The sequence below is a fragment of the Lates calcarifer genome, linkage group LG2, assembly GCF_001640805.2.
Source record: "Lates calcarifer isolate ASB-BC8 linkage group LG2, TLL_Latcal_v3, whole genome shotgun sequence".
Lineage (NCBI taxonomy): Eukaryota > Metazoa > Chordata > Actinopteri > Centropomidae > Lates > Lates calcarifer.
Window position 1 is genome coordinate 6,518,592 of NC_066834.1, and position 24,964 is coordinate 6,543,555.

Consider the following 24,964-nt stretch of genomic DNA (forward strand, 5'->3'; position numbering starts at 1 on the left):
TGTATTGTGTCAGATGTTTATTGCTGAGATATGTGATGAACTACACCTCACAACATAAGATTGTTGATCTTAAATTGATGCACAAACAAAAGCTACTAGTATTTATTTTTAACCCCTTCTTTTTACATTTTGTTTATCTGTGTATTAGAACAAATTCTTCACATGTCTTTTCTTTATTCTTTTTGTAGAGTTAATAAGTGATTGTTTTACATGGTTAACTGTTTATGTTTGGTACGTGGGGTGACTCACTTTTTCATTTGAAAATGCTACATTACGGTTTGACATCAAATCAGTGTGGGAATTTCCTTGAGCCTTTTGTTCATTAATGACTCAGCAGTTTCAGTGAACAGTGCAGTAACATAAGCTGCATTTTGGTATTATAACTTAAATAAGCTTACTATACACATACATGTATATAGGCTATATATAACCATTTAATGACTGATCCTGCATGTCTGATACCAGTTTGACTCTGTGATGGGGCATGGCCTTCCTCAAAGACCTCCAAAAGTTGCAGGTGGCTCTGGCAGGTTTGCCTGACGTCCAGTTCAGACTCGGTAGCACCTTCAAGGCCCTTTGGACCAGTGTGGGCAATGGAGGGTCCTGCTGGATGAGGGAAGCTGAGTCTCTACTGGTCCATATTAGCAGGAGTTTGATGGCAGAGTTTTGCAGCAAAGCCTAAAGATTTGGACCAAGTATCAAAACATTAATGAATTGTGTTTTTTCGGAATGAACCGGTAAACCTTTAGTCACACGTTAAAACTGGTTTGTCATCAAAGACAAACTTGACATTTCAACAGAGCTCAGAAGTTTAACTGAATCAAAGGATACCAGTGGTTTTGTTTGCGGCTTATTCTACGTTACATTTTCATACAGATTTCCCACCATTCACATAGCTGCTAGTTTCAGTATAGGTCAGTAAAATGAGAAAATGAAACCAATGTGATTACCTAAGAATTGCACTCAGGATTTGTGTTGCAGGAAACTAAACCACCTAATTTAAAATAAATGGATGGCTGGAAAGTAGAAGAATGATTAGAAAGGTAGGTTGGAAGTAAATTATAAACATGTAAATCCCCTAGTATTACTATATAAAGACTAGCAGGGTATCTGCAGATCTTGGACATACTGGAGCTTTCAGAAGAATTTGTAGAATTTGAAATGCAGGCCTACCTGGACTCCTGATTCCAGTACAAATACAGCATCGCTGTTGCAGAGGTAGTCAGCTGACAGGAGACAGATAAGCATTTTGCTTCTCTGTATTGTAAGAACCACATCATTTGTGTATGCTGCAATACAAATATGAAAACCATTAGGAACCTTTGCGGTCCACCCCCCCCCCCCCCCACACACACACACACGCACACAGCTGATCGTCTGACCTCCCCCTGGAAGCACATCTCTCTCCAGCAGACAGAGGCGATACCCCCACTGCTCCTCTAACACTTGGGGTAGTAGCACTTGTAATGGTTTCTGGGTGGCTTTACCCTCCTCACTGTTCAGGGGGTCCATGCTGGGTGGACATCCTGCTGACAACAAAAGTCACTGTCAATTTCCTTTACCGGTGTAGTCACATGAGAATGAAGCTATCATACACTGAACATGTTGTCCTACCTTCCTCATCAGTGTTGGGTCCTGATCCGGAAGAAAATGTCCAACCTCGTTCCCCCTCTGCTGATGGCGGGCTCCACACATACGACAGAAACACATCAAACTCTTTGTTATCTGAGAAAGAGTGTTGGTACACATGAAAGAAAGTTTTGACACCACAACATCAGAAATCTAACCATTGGCAACAAGATTAGCTAGAGATACGGTTGTTGCCACGGTTTTTGTCAGTGCTACACAAAGTGCAGTGAGCTACATACATTTTTCAAGTACAGGCAGTGGATTAAGTTTCATGTTTCAGTGTGTTCAATAATGTAAGTCTTCATGGGGTTTTACATTAAACACCTGTAAATATAAAAATATATCAGTGCAGTTTTAAATGTTCCCTGCACAAGAGCTCATTGGAGTAGTTGCATTATTTTTTACCTAACTGCATGGAAGATTTTCTCTTCAAGCAGTGACACTGAAAACAGATAAGCATTTTCTTCTTCTTGTGGAGCTTTATCTATCAGTTAAACCACATCCTGTAAAAAGCAGCAACTATTGGGTCTGGGTCAGAGCTTGCACGCTGGCCAAGTTTAGCTTAGGATTTCTATTTAATATAACATGTCTCTCTCAGTGTGTGTGTGTGTGTGTGTGTCTCCTGACCTTCATCGTGTTTTCCATGTTGGAAGTGGGATCTGTAGATAAGCTGCAGTTCCATCCATTTCACATGCAAAATTATTCCCAGCCCAGACACCAGCAAGAAAGACACAAGGGGATACCCAACCAGGCATGGCAATTTCACTAAAAACCAAGTCAAAAATATACTTATTAGATTGTAGTTTGTCTTGTGCAGCTTTAAATGTTGCCTGCATGAGATTAAACCTAATGTTTCAAATACCTGATACCATTGGTATCAGTCAGAGAACATAACACCAAAACAAACTGTCACTATTGAGCTCACTGAATTGGTTACACTATTTTTGACCTTACTAGATGGAAGATTTTCATTTCAAGCACTGATATGAAACATTTTGCTTGCACAGTGGATTAGGGTCAGCTGCCCCTGTGTAAAATAACACATCTGCTCTTTCAGGTATCTGACACACCTGACTCACAGCCTGAATAGTCTTTCCTCTAGATTTTATTTCATTCAATGTTGATGTTTCATATAGAATTGTTTCAACAGTAATGTAACAATGTTATGACACAATATGATATTGATGAAACAAAGACATGAAGGTGAAATAGAAACAATAGTACCTGTAGTTTTCTTCTTGAGCTTGATGGTGACACTGTTATTTCTGACAGTATTGCTGGCAATGCAGGTGTACGTGTGCTTCAAGTGTTGTTGAGTCACCTCTTTTATGATGGCTCTTCTTGTGACCCCGTACTCCTCCCTTATCTTAAACCCATATCTAAATCATGGAAAACATTTTAGCTGCGTTGTATCCTAAACTTGTAATACAAGCCAAGCTGAATCATTATGTTTACGTCTTTGGGTTTTTAAAAATTTCTAATGAGCAAACACTGGGACTATGAAATGAAAGACAGTTACTTGAGGGCAAAAGCAAACTTCAATTTGACAGTGACTCACTGTGGTGGCTCCATTGGTAGTAGAGTCATATTCTCCTTATTGCCATTGTAATTCATGAACCATTGCACCTTTGCTGAAATCCTTTTCTCATAAGGAAAAAATACCTTACATGTCAGATTGTGAGTCTGACCTAAAACAAGGAAAAAAACAGTATTAATAGTTTAAGAGTGGGGGAAGAGTGATATATGTTTTCATGCCAGTTTGGAAGACATCCGAATGAGTCTTTCAAAGATGAGACCATCAAGTCATTAGCAGAGCAATTTCAGATATGTAGGTATAAGCTACTGCAACATTTTGTGCATTAAAAATAAAAGACATGTCAGATAGTTTTGAAAGCCACCCTAGAACCAAACTTGCTTGCACTTACCAAGCTCCACTTCCTCTGTTGCGTTGTCAGCAGGAGACATGAACCTGAGAGGGCCACTTGGTTCGCTGTATGCTAGTTTGGGGTGGGAAATAAAGTCACATATTCATTCTATAGTCTGCCTAGTTTACTGTGCACCTGTGCTATATAAAACCAATGTGAGCTCTACTTACACACATGGTGGTACCCACATGTAAGAAAAAAAAAAACACTTCATACGATGAGAGGAAACAACATACTCTACTTGAAATGAAAAATAACTCTAATGACTTTATGTCACTGGCAAGATTTGTATACAAAATGTGATTAAACAATAACCTCAGACAAACAATGTGTGGAGGATGTTTCCCTGCCTTTCTCCCATTGCATGTTGTGCTGTTTGGCCCCTGGTAAACAAAGTACAGATGAGGCTGAAGGGAGTATAGATCAGCATTTGGTTACAAGGCAATGCACTGGACAAACTGCACTTTGGATCTGTTGATAGAGCCAGATGAAATGTCTGAAATCACCAAAAATATTACAATTCATCCTGAGGAGGACAGTGATGGCTGTACCAGATTTCATGGCAATCCATCAAATAGTTGCTGAACCTCTGGGTATCACAGATGTGATGATAAAATTTCATTGCAGTCCATCAAGTAGCTGTTGAGACTAAAGACAGACTTTGACAGTGACATGGCATGGATGATTATATCTATCAGTCAGGCTTAATATGTACATTAAAGTTCAGTGGCTGGTCCACAAAGCTGGTCTTTCTTAAATGCAGTATGTTCTGGGTAAAATCTGAGCCACAGATGCAAGTGGTTTACCCTCATCAATAACAGAAAACCTTATTCTGAAAAAATTAAACAAGTACTACAAGGTTTCAATTGGAAACTTCACTGATGATTAAAAACGTGGGGAAAAAACCCCACCAACTGGGGTTTCTACTGCAATCTCTTTCAAGTGATTCATTCTCATTGTTTGCCCTGTGACATTTGGTAAATCACAAATTGAGGAGGTTGGGAGGCCAGCTTTTTACTCTTAAAAGTAATTTTGTCTAACTTGTCTAACAACTATAACCATTTACCTGATTTACCATTGTACACTGGTGCATAAATGGTTAGGGAAACAATAATGTAACACTTGTTGTTAACATCTGTTTGATATACAGTATGAATGGCTCTAAGGACGTTAAAAGATCTTAAAACGTGAACATGTGATAGACCTTTTAAAATGGGGTTATGTGTATAATATAGCACCATAATGTAAAGTTATTTAAGTAACATTGTTCTCTAGTATTATTTTATCTCGTTATTTTATTCTTAAGTTGAGTGACTTTAGTGTGCTCATGGCCAAGGAAAAATACTAACTTCTCATTGGCTGGCAAAATTGAATAACTGGACACCTCAAAAAGCCCTTCTTCAATTTAACCTCTGTAGCATAGAAAGAGCTCTTTATACATTTGCTAATCACTCCCACTGGTGTTCACCTAGTCATGGGTACACCATCCTCCAACTTATTTCCACAGCAATTGATCCAGTAGTTGTGGAGACATCTGTCCATCCAGTCTACACTGTTTATCCTTTGAGGGCTGCAGGGAGCTCGGATCCAATCCCAGCTGACACTGGGAGAGAGGCGAGGGAAGACCCTGAGCACATCACCAGTCTATCACAAGGCTGACATATAAAGCAAAACAACCATTACAGTCAGTTTAGAGTCACCAATTAACCTATTGTGCATGTCTTTAGATTGTGGGAAGAAGCCTGAGTATCCAGAGAGAACCCACAAAGGCACAGGGAGAACATGCAAACAACCTTCTTGTTGTGAGGCGACAGTGCTAACCACTGCACCACAGTACTGCCCAGTTGTCAACATCATAGTGACAATTAGGCAAAGGTCAGAAGGTTGTCAAAATGAATAATCTAGCATCAATTAAAGTTGCTCCACATCATCAACACTGACTGGCACAACTTTGCAGCTGGTGGTTGGGGGATCACCACAGTCATTGGGATTTTTTCCACTGGCCACTGTGGGCATTTGTACAAAATTTCACAGCCACCACCATTTGACTGACTGATGGTAGCCGTGACGGACATTGCCATCCCTAGAGTCACAGCAAGAAGGTTGTTTGCATGTTCTCCCTGTGCCTCTGTCGGTTCTCTCCCTGTACTCCAGCTTGTGAGTGTGAATGATTGTTTGTCTGTACATGTCACTCTGTTCAGAGCGTACCCCACCTCTCACCTAATGTCAGCTGGGATTGGCTCCAGCCCCCTGCAACCCTGGAGGGATAATAGATGGATGGATGGATGTATTGTATAAGAGTGATAATGCACTTGTGGCACACTTAACCAATACATACATGTAGCACTTACGTATAACTTCGACTTTAACAGCCCTCCTGAAGGTCCACATAACTCCTTGCTCAATTATTTGTCTATCACAGAAATATACACCAGGATCAGATTCAGCTTTGACTTGGCAGAGATGTAAGAGCCCGTCCTTTTCACAGGGGGCTCTTTTCATCTCAGACACAGCTCTGTTACCCTGTAAGAGAGCACACTTGTCTGAGTTTTTTCCTGTGATTTAGGGGTTTCCATTCTGAAATGGATAATCCTGCTGATGTGTGAACTTCACCTTGTACCATGTGACATCAGTGTTGTTGCTACAGTCGTATCTTGGGCAGGGGATCTCCCCGCCAGCGCTGTTGTACAGTTCTACTGTGCTCTCCTCAGGCTGGAAGCAACTTGGACTGCTTTTCTCCTCCACCTGTAGATGCAAGAAATATTTGCTGCCACTGGACAGCAGAGACCTCACAACTTAATAGTAACCACAAGCACATCAAAAAACTCACAACAGCATATGAGGCATGTTTTGAGGCACACTTGAAACTATCATTGTGGAATTATCATTTAAAACCCCTTAATGAATATACCACAGTGTTACCACGATAATCAAATTCTGCAATATATAATCTGTAAATCTTGTGTATATTAGTTAAAATCGGTTTTAAGTATAATAAGCATTACCCTGTGTGGCATGTGTAATTTCCCGAGTGTTTTACTTCAGCTGGGAACTCTTTCTCACAGTCATAGGATGGGCCTTCATTTCCTCCATCCTCTCTGATTCTGGACCACACCACGCTCTCAGATTTAACACACGGCATTATAAAGCTCTCCCCCTCCACAGCTCTGTAGCGCTGATGTGTGGTATTCTGCTGAAGACCCATGAGTCCTGCAGTTGCCACAGAGTCATATTTCTGTTTCATTTCAGTACATTCTAGAAAAGAGACACTATCAATACAATGTGTTTAAATGAATTACCTGTTCTTTTCTTTTGATGATTTCCCACACAGCATCCTTCCAAGACAACAGGAAAGATAAAAAAAAACAGAACGTGCCCAGTTTGCATCCTGCTTCTCTAAGTTGGTAAAAAAAATGTAGTGAGGGCAGTCATGACGCTGTCCTCTATATTCTACCATTTATCTAGAGTTCTCAGCATTTTCTCAGAATCGTGAGAGGTTTGTCCCCCGTCTCTCCAGTGGTAACTTGAGGTGCAACATTTTCACAGGACATATCAGTGTTGTAGTAGGTGGTATCATACGGTTTCCTGTTAGGTTGTGTTTCTTGTTTTCACAAGAAACTGCTCTAATATTTTTGTTCCTGTTGTTAGCCACTTCCTATGTGAATTGCAGAAGAGCATTTCTCAGAACTGCTCTGTTATATTTTACTGTGCTTTGAAAGGAAACACTAACCTTGACAAAACTCCTTTTTAAGCATAAAAACATAAAATACCAGGCTACACTTACAGCAGGATACACAAAAGGTCAATAACAGAGTACATTAAAGAACAGACATAAAGGTTAAGCATAATTCAATGGCATGCTTTTAAATATAATATATAGTATAATAGAATTCAGGTGATAACATTAACGTGAGACACAAGCACAGTTTTCTAGGCGTAAATTTAGAGACTGAAAGCATTGTGTTCATGTCCTCTGTTTTAAACTGTGGTATGCCTGAATTCTAATCTAGATTTAGATTCATATCTAGATTTCCGCCTGCAACAACTTCTTACCCCAAATGCTGACACACACCAAAGTAGAAAGATTTTGTAGCAAAGTGGTGGGCAAAAACATTTGTAGGAGTCAGGAGCAGTGGGAAAACTCACAGGAAAACTCCAAAAGCAGAAGCACAAGGTAAAGTGGGGTACACACTAAAAGATTTTAATAATCTTACCCGTTTTAGAAAATGTGAGAGACCACACATATTACGAAAAATGTCAGATTTCAGAGTTTTGTCCTTTGGTGGTGTGCAACGAGAAGACCAACACGGCACACCATAAACAGACTCTGTCCACTGACCACCAGAGCCTGGAATCTCAAAACTTGACATCTCCCGCGGTCAAACATCTTTTGTATGTTGTGCTTCCGTCTTCAATCAACTTCCTTCTTGATTGGCTATCGCCCCGTTCAATGTGATAATCCACAGAGTGTGTGCTTGGCTCCCCTCGGTGTACGATTTTCGGTCGTAAATATTGAACGTGTAATATTTATCGGGGCGGTCCCAATCGTTTTCGGAGCAGATCGGGGAGAATAAAATCACTCTTAACACACCTCGGACGACAGGAGAATCCAACAAGATAATCTTTAGAGCCAACCGAAAATCGGGCCTTTGCTGACTTTGATCGGGAGGGGAAGAGAGATGTCAAAACAAGTAATTTCAGAATAAAACAGGAAATAACATAAAGTCCAGGGCAAACCATGACATATCTGGGTCCTATTCTAAATGCGAACAACTTAGCTACTCAGTAATATGTCTGTCTGCTGGACAGCTATGTACACTTGGTTTACCAGAGACCGCTGGAAACTGCACCCTGTAAATGTATTACTGTGCTGGAAGTAGTTAGTAAAACCAAAAGACTGAGCTAAAAGAGGTTGAAAAGATTTGTAGAGTTACAGTCAGATTATAATTCTCTGTAGGTTTTAATATAAAAATAAACTGATTAATGCAGGTATATCCTTTATTTTTAAGTACACTTCAAGGGCATCACACAGTGGCACATGGATGAGGAAAAGATAAACAGCAGCATGACAGTGACAGTAGAGATCTTAATTTGCATATAGAGAACAGAGCTTGTATGTTCAAAAACAAATTTCTGTGAAGGGTTTCTACAGATAATATAGATATACAAAGTGGTATGGAAAGAGATGTATAATAAGAAATTTGAAAAATTATTAATTATAAAACTGATTTTAATTCAGCCAATATGAAAAGCAGCACTTGAACTGTTGTGAGAATACAGTGCACAAGCTGATGTGAACAAGAGGCAATTCTACATTTTCACATTACTCTCATACATACAGTGATCAGGAAAAGTTTCTTATGTCAGCCTTCTGGCTTACAGTAGAAATTTTTTACCTGAAAAAGGGGAACATATGTTCAATGACTCAAGAATACAAGATATTTTATAGAAAAATTAAGTTACTAAAATTAAATATGAATTAAGTAAATGAATAAATTATTTTATATACAGAATATAAACTGGTGGTGAAGGTGGATGTGATGTAGGCTATTAATTCTAACTTAACATCCAACATCCTGGATTGTCTGTGGTAAAAGGCTTATTTTTGGTGCGTGCTGTGGCACAGGTAGGTAATACCGTAGCTGTTTCCAGAAGGAGGAGGAGGGTGGCATGGATCTCATGCCCCTCCAGGTGACACAGTCTCCGGCCTCACTAAGAAGATGTAAGGCCTCAGCTAAGGAACCTGATGTTGATGTTTCTGTTGTCTCCGTTTTGATGAAAATCAAGTGAGTCTGCCGCTCCACAAGGGCTGCATGGATGGCACTCAGCACTCCAGAACCTAGACCGGGATCTGGAGATGTGGGAACCAGGACCACCGTCCGGCACTGCTCTATGCGGTCTAACACTGCCTCTGCTATAGCTGTAACCAAGCACAGTTATTATACATCATTTCATTAATATATTTAGGTAGATAGAAGTATTTTGTAAATATGTACCTTCCCCAGGTAAGATGTCACGATGATAAAGACAGAGGCTGTAACCAAACGTCTCCTCCAAAACACTCTCCACCTGTTTTCTGTCATAAGCATTTAGTCCTGCATCCGTGTCGCTCTTATAACACATCAAAAAGGCATCGTAGCTTTTTCCATCTAATCAAACAACAACAAACCACAACAACTCAGCCATCCAGGAAAGCACAAACATGTCTCAAACATAAGTTGTTCATTGAAATGAAACAGACAAGAACATGAATCCCACCTGAGGTGCTTCTATGGCAGCCAAGAGTGTCTCTTAGGAAAAGAGTGATGTCAATTTTCAACTTCACATAGATAACTACTGTCACAACCATTACTACCACAATGCCCACAATGCTGAGAGCCAGGGCAGTGTAAGAGGGGCGAGCTGTAAGGTAATAATGGAGAGAGAAAAAAAGGCTGAATAGCAATCATTTGAATGTGTGGAAGAAACCGGACTAAAATATTAGGAACTGATGCAAGTATTAATTGATCAATTGACATTTTTTGACAAAATGCAACAAGGAAAATAACTCAAAAGGTACAATTAGGCATACGTTTTTGGACGAGGGTAATGGTGATTAAACTTGAGGACTGGAAAACAGATTCTAGTTTACAGGTATAATTTTTTGATAGATCCTCCTGTGACACTTTTTTGAAGACCAGAGATGCTGTTATCTTTATTTCATCACCATGCTTTTCCCTGAAAAGAAAGAAAGGAGGAATAAGTAAGAGAAGCAATTTTATGTCATGATGTGTATGACATTTGGAGATTTGTTGTGATAGCTGTGTGTGTGTCTGTGCAGCGTTTACCGTGTGAGATTATAGAAAACTGGTGACCTGGTGTTTTGGGAAACAGATGTTTTCCCACTCACCCAGAACACCCCGTCAAAGTTTGAAAACACAACAGCTGTACAGTTAATCACCTTTGCTGAGCCTAGAAAAAGCAGTTTACACAAGATTTAATATGAGCACATTTAGAAAATTAGTAAATGTTTATATATGTATCTATGCTACAAGATTTGAGGTTCACCCAGATCTACAGGAAACACCTCATCCTGGTGTGGGGAAATGATTTCTGCAGTTTTCGCAGCCTCTGTGCAAAAAAAGGGGAAAGCTCTTTATACCTGTTTTTGAACATATGAAGTCCAAAGAGGATAAACATATCAATAAGGTGTTTTTCTTACCCTTTGTTTTGACATTAAGCACCACTGTAAAGGTCATGTTATATATCTGACCATGATACAGGTAAGATCTGGTACAGGTGTAGACACCACTGTCTTTTGCCTCCACACGTGAGAAGTAACTGCGTATTGGCCATGACTCACCCTTCTACAAGATGGAAAATGAAGTTGAATTTTTTAGGTATGAATTCAATGAAAACCTTAAATGTGGGGAAAACATTACAAATCTGCAACAACAAATCATAAATGATGCGTGGTCAAGCTTATTATTTAACAATAAAATCTCACTCAGAAATCTGTTGTGTAAAAATTACCTTGTGCCATGTGATGCCGTTGCTGGTAATAGTCGGGGTATTTACAGCAGGAATATTTTCATCAGGGCAAAACAATTCACAGGATTCTGCTGTGTAACATGTCTTAGAGTACTTAGTTTCTTCTTCATGCTCTCTGGACTGTGCTGTGTTTACTGTCAGCCTGAACCAGAACTGGCTGCTGGCACTCCTGTCATGACATAAAATAAAAATAAAAATGTGCAAACAATGAGATTTCACTTTACATTTGAATCACAGCCACTGGCTGTGAATGAAGTGAGAGTAAAGAAGGCTTTAAGGATCAGTTTCTGAAGTACATATCCAGTGTGCCAAAGTGTGTATCCCCACACCATTACACCGCCACCAACCTGGACTGTTGACACAAGGCAGGTTGGGTCCATACATTCATGGTGTCGATGATAAATTCAGACTCTATCAGCTATGAAATCTAGATTCATCAGATCAGGCTATCTTTTTCCAATATTCAACTGTGCCCACTGTAGCCTCACATTTCTGTTCTTGGCTTACAACAGTGGAGCTTAATGTAATCTTCTCCTGTTAGAGCTCAATCTAAAGCAATGACGTGTTTCTATCCATCTGCAGAACTGCCACTAACTGGATGTTTATTTATTTTATTTTGTGCACCATTCTGAGTAAACTGTGAGTCACTAAGATCACATTTCCCCCATTCTGCTTGGTGTGAACATTAACTGATGCTCCTGACTCAAATCTGCATGATTTTATGCACGGCACTGCTACTACATGATTAGATGACTGTATGAATAAGCAGTTTAATTAATAAAACAAAGTCAGGGTCATAGGACTGACAGGACTTTACCTCAGAGAGTAGTTCCCCTGATGATTTACAGATGCACAGAGAACAATAAGGCTCCACCCATGAACCAGCACACCCATCTGCCTCTGCTCAACTGATGACATGTTGGTCAGGTCCGTCTCCTCTGTGGTATAACTGGTCCAGGTCAGTTTGGCATCACCATTCTGATAAGAGGGGCAGAGCAGTGCCACCATCTCACCTGCCTTGACATATATCTCCTTGCTTCTCAGGCAGCACACACCTGCGAATGAGTGTCACAAATTACTGCTCATTGTACTGTGCAAAACTGAAACATGACCTGACTTGTGGACAGCTAGATATAAATGTCAAAAATATAATTATTGCATTATATCACACAGAAATGTGGCTGTAGCAGGGGAACACCAGATAACCATAGTTTAAGTTAGTCTTGCATACAGACTGATTGGTTTATTATTATTATTTAGCCTTTTAATTTGTTATCCAAATGTCTATTAAGGCACAATTTACTTCTGTGAACCAACCAGAGATTTCCTTCAATAAGTGCTGTAGATTTGTTATTTACACCAAACTGACTGGTGATAACATCAAATGTTTTTCATCATAATTTGCTTAAACTGGGATGATACTGACACTGGTGATAACCTGTTGTAGACGTGCAACAATGTTCTAAGATAGACCCTTACATCAGAGAATGTATGGGTTTCTCATACTCAGCAAAGGGTGTGACTGTTAAGAAAGCTGAGTGGGGGGTTCTTAGCCACATCCTAGTTTCTTGGTGTCAGTCTTGTGTAATAAGTGTGAAGGAAAATTAGTAAGTTGTGACAAAATCAGTTTACTTACCAGTGCATTAAAGGAAAAACAGGTCAAGAGATATCTAAGTGTATTTAATATGTTAGTATTGGTATGATATGTCAGCTCATCTGCACAGTTTGTGCTCATTATCATGTGCAAATAATCCATATTAACTTTTAGTAATTTTGTCCTTCATAGTAGTGGACAGTAATGGATGATAAGTAAGTATATTTCCTCAATTTAACTAACAGCTAATACACAATATAAACACTAAATACATTCTGATGCATTATCATAGCATAAGTACATTTGCTTTTGTCACTTTAAGTATATTTTGATGTTAGTATTTACTTGAGTGAAAATCTTATTACAGAACTTGCTTTTTGTGCTCCCTTCTTCTTGAATTGAATTACCATTTTTTGTTTCCTCTTCCTCTTCTTTTAAATTATTTGCAGGAAGACGTGTGGATCTTTTAAAAAATCAAACAACGTATAATTCTTACCCTTTAATACCACTGAGAGTAATCTCTTACCTGGTGTGAGGAGGAAGAGCAGAGGGACCAGAAGTGCTGTCATCGTCACGACAGCTTGCATCATTACACACCAAGCAGTCAACAGCGTCTTTAAAAATGTGCTCGAACAGCCCCCAGATGCAGCTCTGGTGGATTACATCTGGCGTTTCCCCTCTGTTGTAAATCAGCGTGATGTTAAAAGTGAAAGGGAAGCGCGCGACGTTGTATCGGCAAAGCAAACACCCCCTGAATCTCCCACATCATCGTCATCCTTTTTACATTTATTTATGGACCAACTGTTTATTTTTAAGTTAAGTTTTTACCTCCACGATAAAATGCAAACAATGAAAGTGGAACTATTAAACACCCTATAGTGTAGTATGTTGTAATCCGCAGTGACAGATGGGGACGACGCACCGGGCAGAGAAAACTATGTTTTGACGTTAAAAGCACCCCCGAGTACGTCTGCTGTTATTTAACCCCTTTAACCATAATCTAATGGAGGTGCTTTTCACGGCGTTACACCGGGCACACTGTGCAGGCATGTATAATCCAGAGACTGACTAATTGATTCCTTCCGATTGGGGTTACACTGCGGACTTCCCCCTTCCCTCAGCAGACGTTGGACATGCAGAAAAAAGCTGACAACGATCCAACGACCCATCTTTCTCCAAGGCTGGGAGGAATCCAGTCCCTGGGTTTAAAGCGGGTCAGGTCACTGCCTGCAGGTGAGTCCATCAAACAGGTGAGAGCAGAGAGATTAAAGAAAAGCAGAGGATACTCTAGTCAAACATAGAATTTCTTTGGACATTTTACCAAAAGGATAATAATAATATCAGTATGTTATAAATCTGTGCAGTAGCAATTCCACAATGAAAAAACAAAAACAAAAACAAACAAACAAACAAAACAAACAAACAAACAAACAAACTGTAGTAAAAGTCCTGTATTCAAAATATTACTTTGGCAAAAAGTACAAATGCAATTTCAGTAAAATGTACTTAAAGTATCAAAAGTACTGAGTATGCAATATACCTCTATTTAGAGTTTTATATTTATCATATACAGAATATGTTATTGAATTTTATTGCTGATACATCACTGACATTTTTGAGCTAATTGTGTATAACAATATGAAATGATCACATTTTACAAATAAAATGGCTGTGACATAAAATGGACTAAAACGTGCAATATTTCTCTAAGAAATGTAGTGTGGTAGAAGTATGAATGGTCATAAAATGGAAATATTTAATACATCAAAACAGTGGTTGAGTAAATGTACTTAGTTACATGGCTTTTATGTACATATCTGTGTCGGCAACACACCTACCAACAAACTGCTGAAACTCACAGCTGTGCCACAGGAGACTCCTTTCATGATCAAACGCCGCTGCTCTTCCTCAGAGCTCTAACTTTAAGAGAAGCAGAGACATGTTTTGTTTTATTTGCTTTAGCTCTTCAGGCTTACAAACCTTAGATTAATTAATATTAATAATTAAAATTAAACAAGGAAAAAATAATGCTCTTTTGGTTGAACTGGAGACAGACAATAGACACTTCAGGATAAAAGGATATAGTGTCCAACGATATAGCATTGCACTTCCACAAAGTCAGAAGACCCAGAACAGAAAGACAAGTCACTGGGTCCTACACCTCCCTGATAGCATTGTTTTATTGATAACATCATCAGAGGTTATTTTTAGACACTTGACTAAGCTTCTCCAGAGTCACAGTAGACTTTATGCTACTGAGGTACTATCCAGAGCATGACCTTTATTATGTGAGAGCAGTGGAATTTCCATCTAAGCACAACAAGGAGGCAAACAATCTCACATTTCAACGGATTACTGACTTATTGTGAATGGAAATGTCACATAGGCTATGTTTTACCTCTCATAAATAGGAGTTCACAACATTTGCATTGCTGGGCACATCTGTCATAACCACACAAACCACATGCTAGCTGACAGACATGCCAGCAGCAGCATCAGTGTGGCTATAATTGATACTTTTATAACAGCGGTGTATAAAATGACAATAAGAAAACAACATGATGTAAATCTTCAGCTCTTCTCAGCTCTACAGAGCTTTACAGTGGGTTTCAACACTGCCCACACCTATACTCTTCAGTGTACACTGGTAGTTAATCAGGTACACCCAGCTAAAATTACTGTAGTCTAATACGACAGTCCTGCAATAAATCCTATCTTCATGAAGATTTTTATTTAAGATTTTTATTTGAACTGTTTTTAAATTTGATGGTCATTTTGGAGGCTGCGGCTTCGTGTTGCTGAATTGTATTACATTATACAGACAAGTGTCTCTATTATTTTGTTCAACCCATTTAGACCTGTTAGGATAGGCTGAGCAATACCCTCCTGTGTAATGCAGTACAGAGAGGTGTCACCACCAAAAGGGCTTCTTCACATTTAAAGTGTTTAACTGGTGAAAGTGGGGGTGGCTTGGATTGTGGAGAAGACACAGGAAATACATTGTATTTGCCACTAAGCTACATGCTAACCACAAATGTTCATCTGCAAAACACGAACAGTCACTTTCTGCATGTATTCATCAGCAGGTCATTTATGTTTATGTTTTTTTTTTAATCTGTTATATTTATGATAAAGTAGTGACCTGGGTTGACATATCAACCAGGACTTAAATCTGAAGGATCACATATTTCAATCATACACCAACAGCAGGCCCACCCTCAGCTTCTTTCTCTGACTGCCTCTCACCACAGCAGGAGAATGCATTTCACCTTCACAATTCTGGAGCAATGGCAACATTAACGAAAGCCGAAGACACTTTCATGTTTTATTCTATGACATAAAATACATCAAATGTTTTAAGCTTTTATGTGTCTTATAAAAGGTGGTTGCTAACAAGTGGCTAAATGAAACTGCTGACATTGTAACACCTCACACAAAAAACCGATCTACATACCAGCCCACCTTTATAGCCTCACTGTGTTTATACTCACACTCCTGCAGACTATCACTAACTTTCTAAGAAGAAAGGCTTTTATAGAAGAGGTCAGAGCTCAGTATCATAAACTTTTGTTTGGCAAAGAGCTTATTTTCTGCAACAATTCAGAACCCAATGAAAAAATCCCATTGCTGAGCAAACCATGGTGATAAAGTTTAGTTTAAAGATACTTTAGTAAGTTCTAACAAATAGGCCTCACACCGTCTGCTCCTTCCTCTGCCAACTTCTTTACAGCAGTTATCTTTATGGAAAATTAACATCGTGACATTAAACAAGGTCCATCCTCAAACATTAATCCACTCATTTTGAACAATACAGATGTAACTGGCAGTCTTTAGGCATTAAAGGGCTATTCCCTTAATTTGAACTGAAAAGTATAAAGTCAAAACCATAACCAGACCATGTGGATAATGGTGTAGAACAGTGAACACAGTTGATTCAGGTATGTTACCATGACAGAGTTTCTTTTTTCTTTTTCTTTTTTTTTAAATCTGATTGTCTAATTTAATCATCTAAATGATATTATATTTTTCACCCTCTCTGTTGTCAGGGTAACCTGTGCAGACCCAGTGATCTTTTAGAGCATTAAGACTAATTTAATCACCAAAGCGAGTCACATGCAAACTTGAAAGAGAAATTCCCAGAGAAAACTGTGACTCTTTCTCCAAACCTCCAGGATTCACAATGATTAATGCTTAAATGAATATGTTAAATTTTCTCTAATTTTCATTGACAGCAGTCTGTCCTGTTTCAAGCATCTGTGCCAGGTTGATGGAGATTTTATTAGGCAAACTTTGAAAGCTAAAGATTTATTTCACAGTTATGGCAATACAGTATATTCTGAGATTCAAAGGAGACCCATTCCTTGAAGTTGCACTGATGGTTTTATACCAGCAGGTGGTGGAAAACATCAAATAAGCTCATTATCATGTTCAATTACACTTAATGAGAAAACAGGAGCTACTTATACAGGAAACATGGAGTAACAATGTGTTTCCTGCCACCTGTTGAACAGAAGTCCAAGATTCACTGACCTTTTGACTCAGTCAGAGTTTCCACCAAGTCTTGGGGAAAATATCTGGGTACTTATCTGACAAATGTTCCACTTTATTCAGCCGTCACATGATTACTGTTTGCTATTCAGTGACAAAGCAGTGTTCAGTGGGTTTATCAGAGCTTAGCTGCCTTTGGGAAGTCTGACAGTGAGCCAGTAAATCTGCAAAATGTAAAATTAAAACAATATACAATATACTACAAGAAGGTAACCCTTTCACATATTACATAGTGAGTTCATATGGTCAATACAAAAAAGTACATTTGTAAAAGCTTAACATCATACTGACCTGGGGCAGTGCTGTCCACCCCAGGATATGGAGAGGCTCAGTACTGTATATTTTCCATCTTTCCCTGCAGTGCCCACATCTGCTCAGCCTCTTTCACCTCAGACATTTTGACATGTCACAGTGGGAAGGGCTTAAGTGTAAATAATCAAATTAATTACTATAATAATTACTGCTTCAATTTTAAGGGCCTGGTATTTATGCATACCAGTTCACTGTCACACTGTCATAACCTACTGGTTGTTAAAATTACAACACAGCCGTCTGTGTTTTTTCCATAATGACAAGTCAAAACGTCTGAGGTGAAAAAGGCCTCTTCGCTCAATGAGTCAGTGAGTCAGTCAATCAAGAGCTGATCAGGGTGGACAGAGTAAGTAGAGAGGAGGCTATGCAGTACTGGGGCTCACCAGGGGCAGGCACCACTACACCAAGGCACTGCATTTTATGATATATGGAGAGGTAGGATAAATAAGTTGTAGGGATAAAGGGAGAGTGGAGAGCATCATGAGAACACAACTAGTAGTTCCAATATATAAGAGGAGCTTCAAAAACTGTTTTAGGTATAATGTGAATCCCACAAAGGTGCAAACTATAAAAAATATATATAGTTAGTAGTAATTTTAGTGAAATATATACTTAAAAGTCTAAGAACACCCTAATTTTCCCAGTTGTTATTGAAATTTAAACAATTCAAGTCCAGGGCAAGACCTTAATGGTACAACTGTAACTGCTCATGGTGAGAAAAAGGTTTAGGCCACTAGAAACTGAAAAGTCATGTAAACCTCATAGAAAATAGGTCTTTTACAGGGATTAAAAAATTGTATAAAGGTAGTGTTGGAACAAACTGTGTTACTACCCCCTCTGATGTGACTGATTATTAGGACAATACTGGGATGAATTAGAGGTGAAAACAAAGCAGCTTACAAGTATAATACATTTGTGGAAACTTGTGGGACAAACTCTCCAAACAATGTTTCATTTTCATTGTAGAAATAAATACTGGTGTAGATTACACTGAGATATTACACTATACAAACTTCAGTAACAATTGGAAAAACCAAGTTGTTCAACTTTTGACTGATAGAGTACGTCCTATACCAAAACACTGATATGACATATTCATTCTGACTTTGCTAAGTATTTCAACAGTTATCATACTGGTCAGCTGTCTGGTAAAAGGCTTATTTTTGGTGCGTGCTGTGGCACAGGTAGGTAATACCGTAGCTGTTTCCAGAAGGAGGAGGAGGAAGGTATGGATCTCATGCCCCTCCAGGTGACACAGTCTCCGGCCTCGCTAAGAAGTTGTAAGGCCTCAGCTAAGGAACCTGATGTTGACGCTTCTGTTGTCTCCGTTTTGATGAAAATCAAGTGAGTCTGCCGCTCCACAAGGGCTGCATGGATGGCACTCAGCACTCCAGAACCTAGACCGGGATCTGGAGATGTGGGAACCAGGACTACCGTCCGGCACTGCTCTATGCGGTCTAACACTGCCTCCACCGTAGCTACAACCAAGCAGAATTCAGATTATACACTAATACATTACAAACTATACAAATAATAAATTCTATCAATAAATTATTTATATGGCAATATAATGCACAAATTATAATATAACAATAAGTGCGATACCTACCTTCTCTTGGTAAGACATCATAGTCATAAAGACAGAGGCTGTAACCAAACCTCTCCTCCAAAACACTCTCCAGCTGTTTTCTGTCATGAGCATTTAGTCCTGCATCCGTGTCGCTCTTATAACACATCAAAAAGGCATCGTAGCTTTTTCCATCTAATCAAACAACAACAAACAATTGTCCAACATTTCAGAGCCATGCTCTCTCAGACCTGGATACTGGTGAAGGCAGAAACAACATGGATGCCTGCTCCAGCACAACCATGCAATTCTGGGAAAAATATGAACCTTTAAGCTATTTGATACGAAGAGACAAGAACATGAATCCCACCTGAGGTGCTTCTATGGCAGCCAAGAGTGTCTCTTAGGAAAAGAGTGATGTCAATTTTCAACTTCACATAGATAACTACTGTCACAACAATTAACACCACAATGCCCACAATGCTGAGAGCCAGAGCAGTGTAAGAGGGGCGAGCTGTAAGGTAATAATGGAGAGATGGTTATAAACATTAAATTAACTTTTAAAAAGTAGTAGACTGAGAAAAATCAGATCAACCTTTAATGTTGCCATAGTGTGGTTTGAACTTTATGGTTGTGTATTGAATACAACAATAATGAAAACAATCATATACAATAGTAAAGCCAAAGCTCTGCTTATCTATCTATCTTACATACTTTTTTGGACGAGGGTAATGGTGACAAAGCTTGAGGACTGGGAAACAGATTCTAGTTTACAGGTATAATTTTTTGATAGATCCTCCTGTGACACTTTTTTGAAGACCAGAGATGCTGTTATCTTTATTTCATCACCATGCTTTTCTCTGAAAAGAAAGGAAAGGAGGAATAAGAAAGTGAAGCCATTTTATGTCATGATGTGTATGACATTTGGAGATTTGTTGTGATAGCTGTGTGTGTGTCTGTGCAGCGTTTACCGTGTGAGATTATAGAAAACTGGTGACTTGGTGTTTTGGGAAACAGATGTTTTCCCACTCAACCAGAACACCCCGTCAAAGTTTGAAAACACAACAGCTGTACAGTTAATCACCTTTGCTGAGCCTAGAAAAAGCAGTTTACACAAGATTTAATATGAGCACATTTAGAAAATTAGTAAATGTTTATATATGTATCTATGCTACAAGATTTGAGGTTCACCCAGATCTACAGGAAACACCTCATCCTGGTGTGGGGAAATGATTTCTGCAGTTTTCACAGCCTCTGTGCAAAAAAAGGAGAAAGCTCTTTATACCTGTTTTTGAACATATGAAGTCCAAAGAGGATAAACATATCAGTAAGGTGTTTTTCTTACCCTTTGTTTTGACATTAAGCACCACTGTAAAGGTCATGTTATATATCTGACCATGATACAGGTAAGATCTGGTACAGGTGTAGACACCACTGTCTTTTGCCTCCACACGTGAAAAGTAACTGCGTATTGGCCATGACTCACCCTTCTACAAGATGGAAAATGAAGTTGAATTTTTTAGGTATGAATTCAATGAAAACCTTAAATGTGGGGAAAACATTACAAATCTGCAACAACAAATCATAAATGATGCATGATCAAGCTTATTATTTAACAATAAAATCTCACTCAGAAATCTGCTGTGTAAAAATTACCTTGTGCCATGTGATGCCGTTGCTGGTAATATTCGGGGTATTTACAGCAGGAATATTTTCATCAGGGCAAAACAATTCACAGGATTCTGCTGTGTAACATGTCTTAGAGTACTTAGTTTCTTCTTCATGCTCTCTGGACTGTGCTGTGTTTACTGTCAGCCTGAACCAGAACTGGCTGCTGGCATTCCTGTCATGACATAAAAAATGAAAATATGTGCAAACATGAAGGTTTCACTTTACATTTGAATCACAGCCACTCACTGTGAATGAATTGTAAAGAAGGCTTTAAGGATCAGTTTCCAAAAGACAACTTTTCCTTTTAGTCAGTTTGCCATTTCTTCATCTAGACAGTTTTGGTTTTACTGCAGATGTCTTCCATCAAAACAAAACAGCAGACAGGACACTGGGTTTATGTCTGACTGCAAAGAATCACACTACACCAAACCTATCTAGATGGAGAGATAAAGCTCTGGACAAGAGGCCTTTCAAACAACATGATGCCAGGGATGGGATTAAAAGTCGGTCATCCACCTTGGTCCAGAATAATTTGATGAATTGTTGTTATAAATGTGTGATAGACTGACAAGAGGGAATTCATTCATAAATAGGTAAACTATAAATAAAAAAAGCCCTATAAAAACTTTCAAAAAAGTCAACCACAGTTAAAGCTTTAAAGGTATAATACGCAAGATTTGTTTGTTGCCAAACACTGTTTGGCAGTTGCCCTCTCCTCTCCAGCTCAGTGAGAAACAGGAGGCAGCAATGGCTGATTGAGCTTAAGAGTGAACAAAGAGAGGGAGTGGCATTTGCAGGAACAAAACAGCGAATCAGAAAAATAAAATCTTATTTTATGATTACTCTACTGTCGTGTTTAGTGCTACTTAGCAAAGTTAGTATGCTAACACTCTGCACTAAGGTGGTGAGCATGGTAAACATTATATCTGCTAAACATCATCCAGTTAGCATTTTTATTGTGAGCATGATAACATGCCTACATCAGCATTTAGCTCAGTCATTGTTGCTCTTGTGAGTACAGCCTCACATAGCCAATAGCATGACTCATACAAGTTCAGTGATTGATTGGCAACATTCCTGTTACTGAGGCATGCCACTACGTAGGACAACAACACACAACACAACTTCCTCTCAGGGTACGACTCATACTATCTTCTAATGTAGGAAATATATAAAGCATATACACTTTGATTTAAGTGAAACCTCATCTATTAGTCATCTTGGCTGACTAATAGCAAAAAGATTTCTTGGAATAAAATCTGACTCATGCCTGAACTATTCATGCTACTTATTTATAGACTTGCTATTTTAGTGATCATTAGTTATATGTATGTCACAACATTCATACTTTACCCCATAGCACATGAGTAATTCCCTTGATGGTTTATGGACACACTGAGAATCACAAGGCTCCTTCCATGAAGCACAACACCCATCTGTGTCAGCTCATCTGATGACATGTTGTTGGTCACATACGTTCTCTGGGTTGTGTGACTTGTCCAGACCAGTTTGGTATCAGCATGATTATATCCTCTGTTACGAGGGCAGTACAGCGCCACCATCTCACCTGCCTTTGAATGTATCTCTCTGGGACACACACCTGCAAAAGAGTGTTTTACTGTGTCAAACAACAACATGAACTGGTTTTTGGATGCTGAGAATGAGATGTCAAAAATATACATAACCTCCCGTAAAGCCACAAATTATTAATTTTCTTCTTTTTTAAAATCAGATAATTACAGTAATGTACCTTTGGACAGAGCTTGTTTCCACTTTATGCTAAGCTAAACTAATTGTGTGCTGGCTTAATATTTACTTTACAGATACAAGAGCACTCTTGACCTTCTCATCTAACTCTCCACATGAAAGAGAATGAACATCACATCACACATTTACCAACATGACAAACTTTTCTATAAAGCTGAGCTGTGAAAACATCTTCCTGTAACCACTATTTATTCACACTTTAGCAACGCTGAGAGTGGTAGTATAGTAACATAGTAAACAGTGTGTGTTGCCCTTTGTGATATGATGCTTTGCACTAAAGGGATGTAGCTGTTATGAAATAAGCACATGTGACCACATCCCCATTTCTTCGTGGCTATTAGTCTTGTGATTTCCTTCCAAAAGCAGTTCAACTTTTGTGGCACTGATTCATCACTTCATGAATAATTTGTTCTTGTTACTTGGCACGTTTCATATGACCATTTCACAAATACAGGATTGTTGAGATTGTGTGTTTTATTGTGAATCTGCACATTATTATTGCAGTTACACTATAATAACTTTGGTAACAGAGTTAATATTATCAACCTTACAACTTTGCTTCACTTGACAAAGACAGAATCGGTTTAATCTTTTAAAAACCTAAGATCTGTTTTTTTTTATTATGTTTTAATGCATTTTCTTTCATCATGAACCTTGTTTCTGTTTTTATTAGTTTTAGTATTGTTATTATAACCCACTCACAGCAATGGAAGAAGTACTCAATATTCAACCAATATTCAACTTTGTGAAGAATGTATGCAATCAGTTTACATGACCTGGACCCAGATAAGCAGCATTTGTTGATTTAAATTGAGAAATTGAAATTTAATTAAATCAAAATCAGACAATAAGTTTCCTGTCCATTGTGCCAAGCAACAGTCACAGTGTTTACTACAGAACTGATGGCTCCTCACCTCACAAACATCACAAATATCTGCTGGTGTGTACAATCCACACACTCCTCACATAATCACACCTGTAGTTTTACATATGTGTAACTTTTTAATACCTTCTAATGCTGCTTTCCTTGCAGGGACTGAATTCAGGACTTTTCAAAACTTTTCAGGAGCAGCAGATAGACTGCAGATAAAACATCAATATAAGAATGTAAAATACTATATTATAAGTTCAAACTCCTTCTTGAACAACAGAAATGTTGACAGGACATGTTGAATTCACATGTTGAGTTTAGGCAGCATGTTGCCCCCCTCCTGGCAGTGATAGTTAACACTGGTGCAATAAGGTGTAAGAGGGTTGTGCTCTGCTAGATAAATAGTAGAGGGAAAAAAACATTTTCTTCTCCTTAAATGTGGTAAAGTTTAAGTCAAAGTAGCATAAAACAGAAATGCCCACATAGTAAGTAAAGTACATGTATCTCAAACCTGGATTGGAGTAATTGGATGAATGTATTTAGTTACTTTCCTCCATGGAATATTTAGTTGATATTAGAATATTCATGCAGGACTATAAATTTAATAATGCCCAACTATGAAACTATGTGTAGGTTAAGTTAATATTCAACACCACAGGATTCATCTGTTACAGATTCACACATTATCCCACCTGTCTTTGCCATTCATAACATATTGTAATTAAATAAAATGAAAAGCATTTTCATACCTGTAAATACTGTGAGGAGGAAAAGCAGAAGTATCTTCGGGGTAATCATGGTAACACCTTGGAGCAGGATAAAGACGATTGATTTCCTCCCAGAAACTGGCCTTATAAAGGATCAGCCCAGCAGTTCTGGAGAAATGTCAGAGATTACAGTTACACATTGACCTTTTTAAAAACTGAAACTGAAAGAGGACATGGTAGTTAAGCAAGAAATATCCAGCTGCCTCCTATGACCTATAGTTCAGATAAATATTTTCTGCAGTAGATCTAATCTGGCTGTGTTTATAGAACATTTATAAATAATAAGCACTTGATCTCTAAATAACCTAAACAGTCTACCGGTCATTAACATTAAATATACATGTATGCCATTAGCCTACGTGTGGCGATATTTGTATTGCCTTTAACAACATATGACGTGTATACTTATATAATTTATTCATAAATACACATTTTCTACACAAGTAAAGCAATTAGTCAAAGTTTATGAACCATTTTCCTATCAATTATGATTAATGATGTTTTTACTGTTATCATTAAGAAAACTAACCGACTCACTTAAATCAATTAAATAATTGCACCTTCCTGAGTATGACTTTTTTCTGGCTTCCAGACAACTTTCAGGCGTTCTCCTTCACAAGGACAACCAGAGGATGAAACTTGAACTCAGTAAACCCCGTTTGTTGTAGTTTGTTGTCATCCTCAGAGACAGAGACACCACTGCGCTGTGCGTGTCCTGCGGAGGTGCGTCAGGCTACTAAGGCAACCGAGGCGCTTGTGCTGATCTCTGGTACAGTCACAGTC

The 24,964-nt window shown here is 38.6% G+C and overlaps 3 protein-coding genes across 6 annotated transcripts; all 3 read right to left on the reverse strand.

Annotated features, from left to right (window-relative positions):
- Positions 1–2: 2 nt before the first annotated feature.
- On the reverse strand, positions 3–7,286 carry LOC108887962 (interleukin-18 receptor accessory protein). Of its 3 annotated transcripts, none has more exons than XM_018683706.2 (12): positions 6,854–7,286; positions 6,560–6,764; positions 6,168–6,327; positions 5,906–6,077; positions 3,555–3,626; positions 3,188–3,317; positions 2,854–3,008; positions 2,257–2,394; positions 1,615–1,725; positions 1,383–1,529; positions 1,174–1,289; positions 3–678 (listed from the first exon to the last, which is right to left on the reverse strand). In XM_018683706.2, the coding sequence occupies exons 1-12, from the start codon at positions 6,939–6,941 to the stop codon at positions 421–423; spliced, it is 1,752 nt and encodes a 583-aa protein (XP_018539222.1). In that variant the 5' UTR covers positions 6,942–7,286; the 3' UTR covers positions 3–420. The 3 variants fall into 3 exon arrangements, with proteins under 3 accessions (XP_018539222.1, XP_018539223.1, XP_018539225.1); XM_018683707.2 differs by having other exon boundaries at positions 1,383–1,526; positions 6,854–7,284; XM_018683709.2 differs by lacking the exon at positions 6,854–7,286 and having other exon boundaries at positions 6,168–6,299; positions 6,560–6,708.
- Positions 7,287–8,534: 1,248 nt separating this feature from the next.
- LOC108887958 (interleukin-18 receptor 1) lies at positions 8,535–14,568 on the reverse strand. Its single transcript, XM_018683699.2, has 11 exons — positions 14,517–14,568; positions 13,205–13,905; positions 11,902–12,139; positions 11,067–11,253; positions 10,756–10,900; positions 10,602–10,664; positions 10,382–10,505; positions 10,126–10,271; positions 9,813–9,956; positions 9,551–9,703; positions 8,535–9,474 (listed from the first exon to the last, which is right to left on the reverse strand). Exons 2-11 carry the CDS (start codon positions 13,266–13,268, stop codon positions 9,116–9,118), a joined length of 1,623 nt encoding a protein of 540 aa, XP_018539215.1. The 5' UTR covers positions 13,269–13,905; positions 14,517–14,568; the 3' UTR covers positions 8,535–9,115.
- On the reverse strand, positions 14,115–24,856 carry LOC108887959 (interleukin-18 receptor 1). 2 transcript variants are annotated; one of them, XM_051074502.1, is made up of 12 exons: positions 24,719–24,856; positions 24,164–24,289; positions 22,130–22,376; positions 20,762–20,948; positions 20,451–20,595; positions 20,297–20,359; positions 20,077–20,200; positions 19,820–19,965; positions 19,476–19,619; positions 19,148–19,300; positions 18,734–19,016; positions 14,115–14,598 (listed from the first exon to the last, which is right to left on the reverse strand). In XM_051074502.1, the coding sequence occupies exons 2-12, from the start codon at positions 24,210–24,212 to the stop codon at positions 14,595–14,597; spliced, it is 1,545 nt and encodes a 514-aa protein (XP_050930459.1). In that variant the 5' UTR covers positions 24,213–24,289; positions 24,719–24,856; the 3' UTR covers positions 14,115–14,594. The 2 variants fall into 2 exon arrangements, with proteins under 2 accessions (XP_050930459.1, XP_018539217.1); XM_018683701.2 differs by lacking the exon at positions 14,115–14,598 and having other exon boundaries at positions 15,388–19,016.
- Between the last annotated feature and the right edge of the window lie 108 nt (positions 24,857–24,964).

Excerpts from the sequence above, each read along its gene's own strand:
- LOC108887959 (XM_018683701.2), bottom strand. The coding sequence starts at position 24,212 with ATGATTACCCCGAAGATACTTCTGCTTTTCCTCCTCACAGTATTTACA. Across the intron at positions 20,596-20,761 it reads ACGGCATCACATGGCACAAG|AAGGGTGAGTCATGGCCAAT; the intron begins GTAATTTTTACA and ends TCCATCTTGTAG. Across the intron at positions 20,201-20,296 it reads GGTGTTTCCTGTAGATCTGG|GCTCAGCAAAGGTGATTAAC; the intron begins GTGAACCTCAAA and ends TGCTTTTTCTAG.
- LOC108887962 (XM_018683706.2), bottom strand. The coding sequence starts at position 6,941 with ATGCAAACTGGGCACGTTCTGTTTTTTTTTATCTTTCCTGTTGTCTTG. Across the intron at positions 3,318-3,554 it reads AACAGAGGAAGTGGAGCTTG|GTCAGACTCACAATCTGACA; the intron begins GTAAGTGCAAGC and ends TCCTTGTTTTAG. Across the intron at positions 1,530-1,614 it reads ACCCAACACTGATGAGGAAG|CAGGATGTCCACCCAGCATG; the intron begins GTAGGACAACAT and ends TTTTGTTGTCAG.
- LOC108887958 (XM_018683699.2), bottom strand. The coding sequence starts at position 13,268 with ATGATGCAAGCTGTCGTGACGATGACAGCACTTCTGGTCCCTCTGCTC. Across the intron at positions 11,254-11,901 it reads CAGGGGAACTACTCTCTGAG|GAGTGCCAGCAGCCAGTTCT; the intron begins GTAAAGTCCTGT and ends ATGTCATGACAG. Across the intron at positions 10,901-11,066 it reads ACGGCATCACATGGCACAAG|AAGGGTGAGTCATGGCCAAT; the intron begins GTAATTTTTACA and ends TCCATCTTGTAG.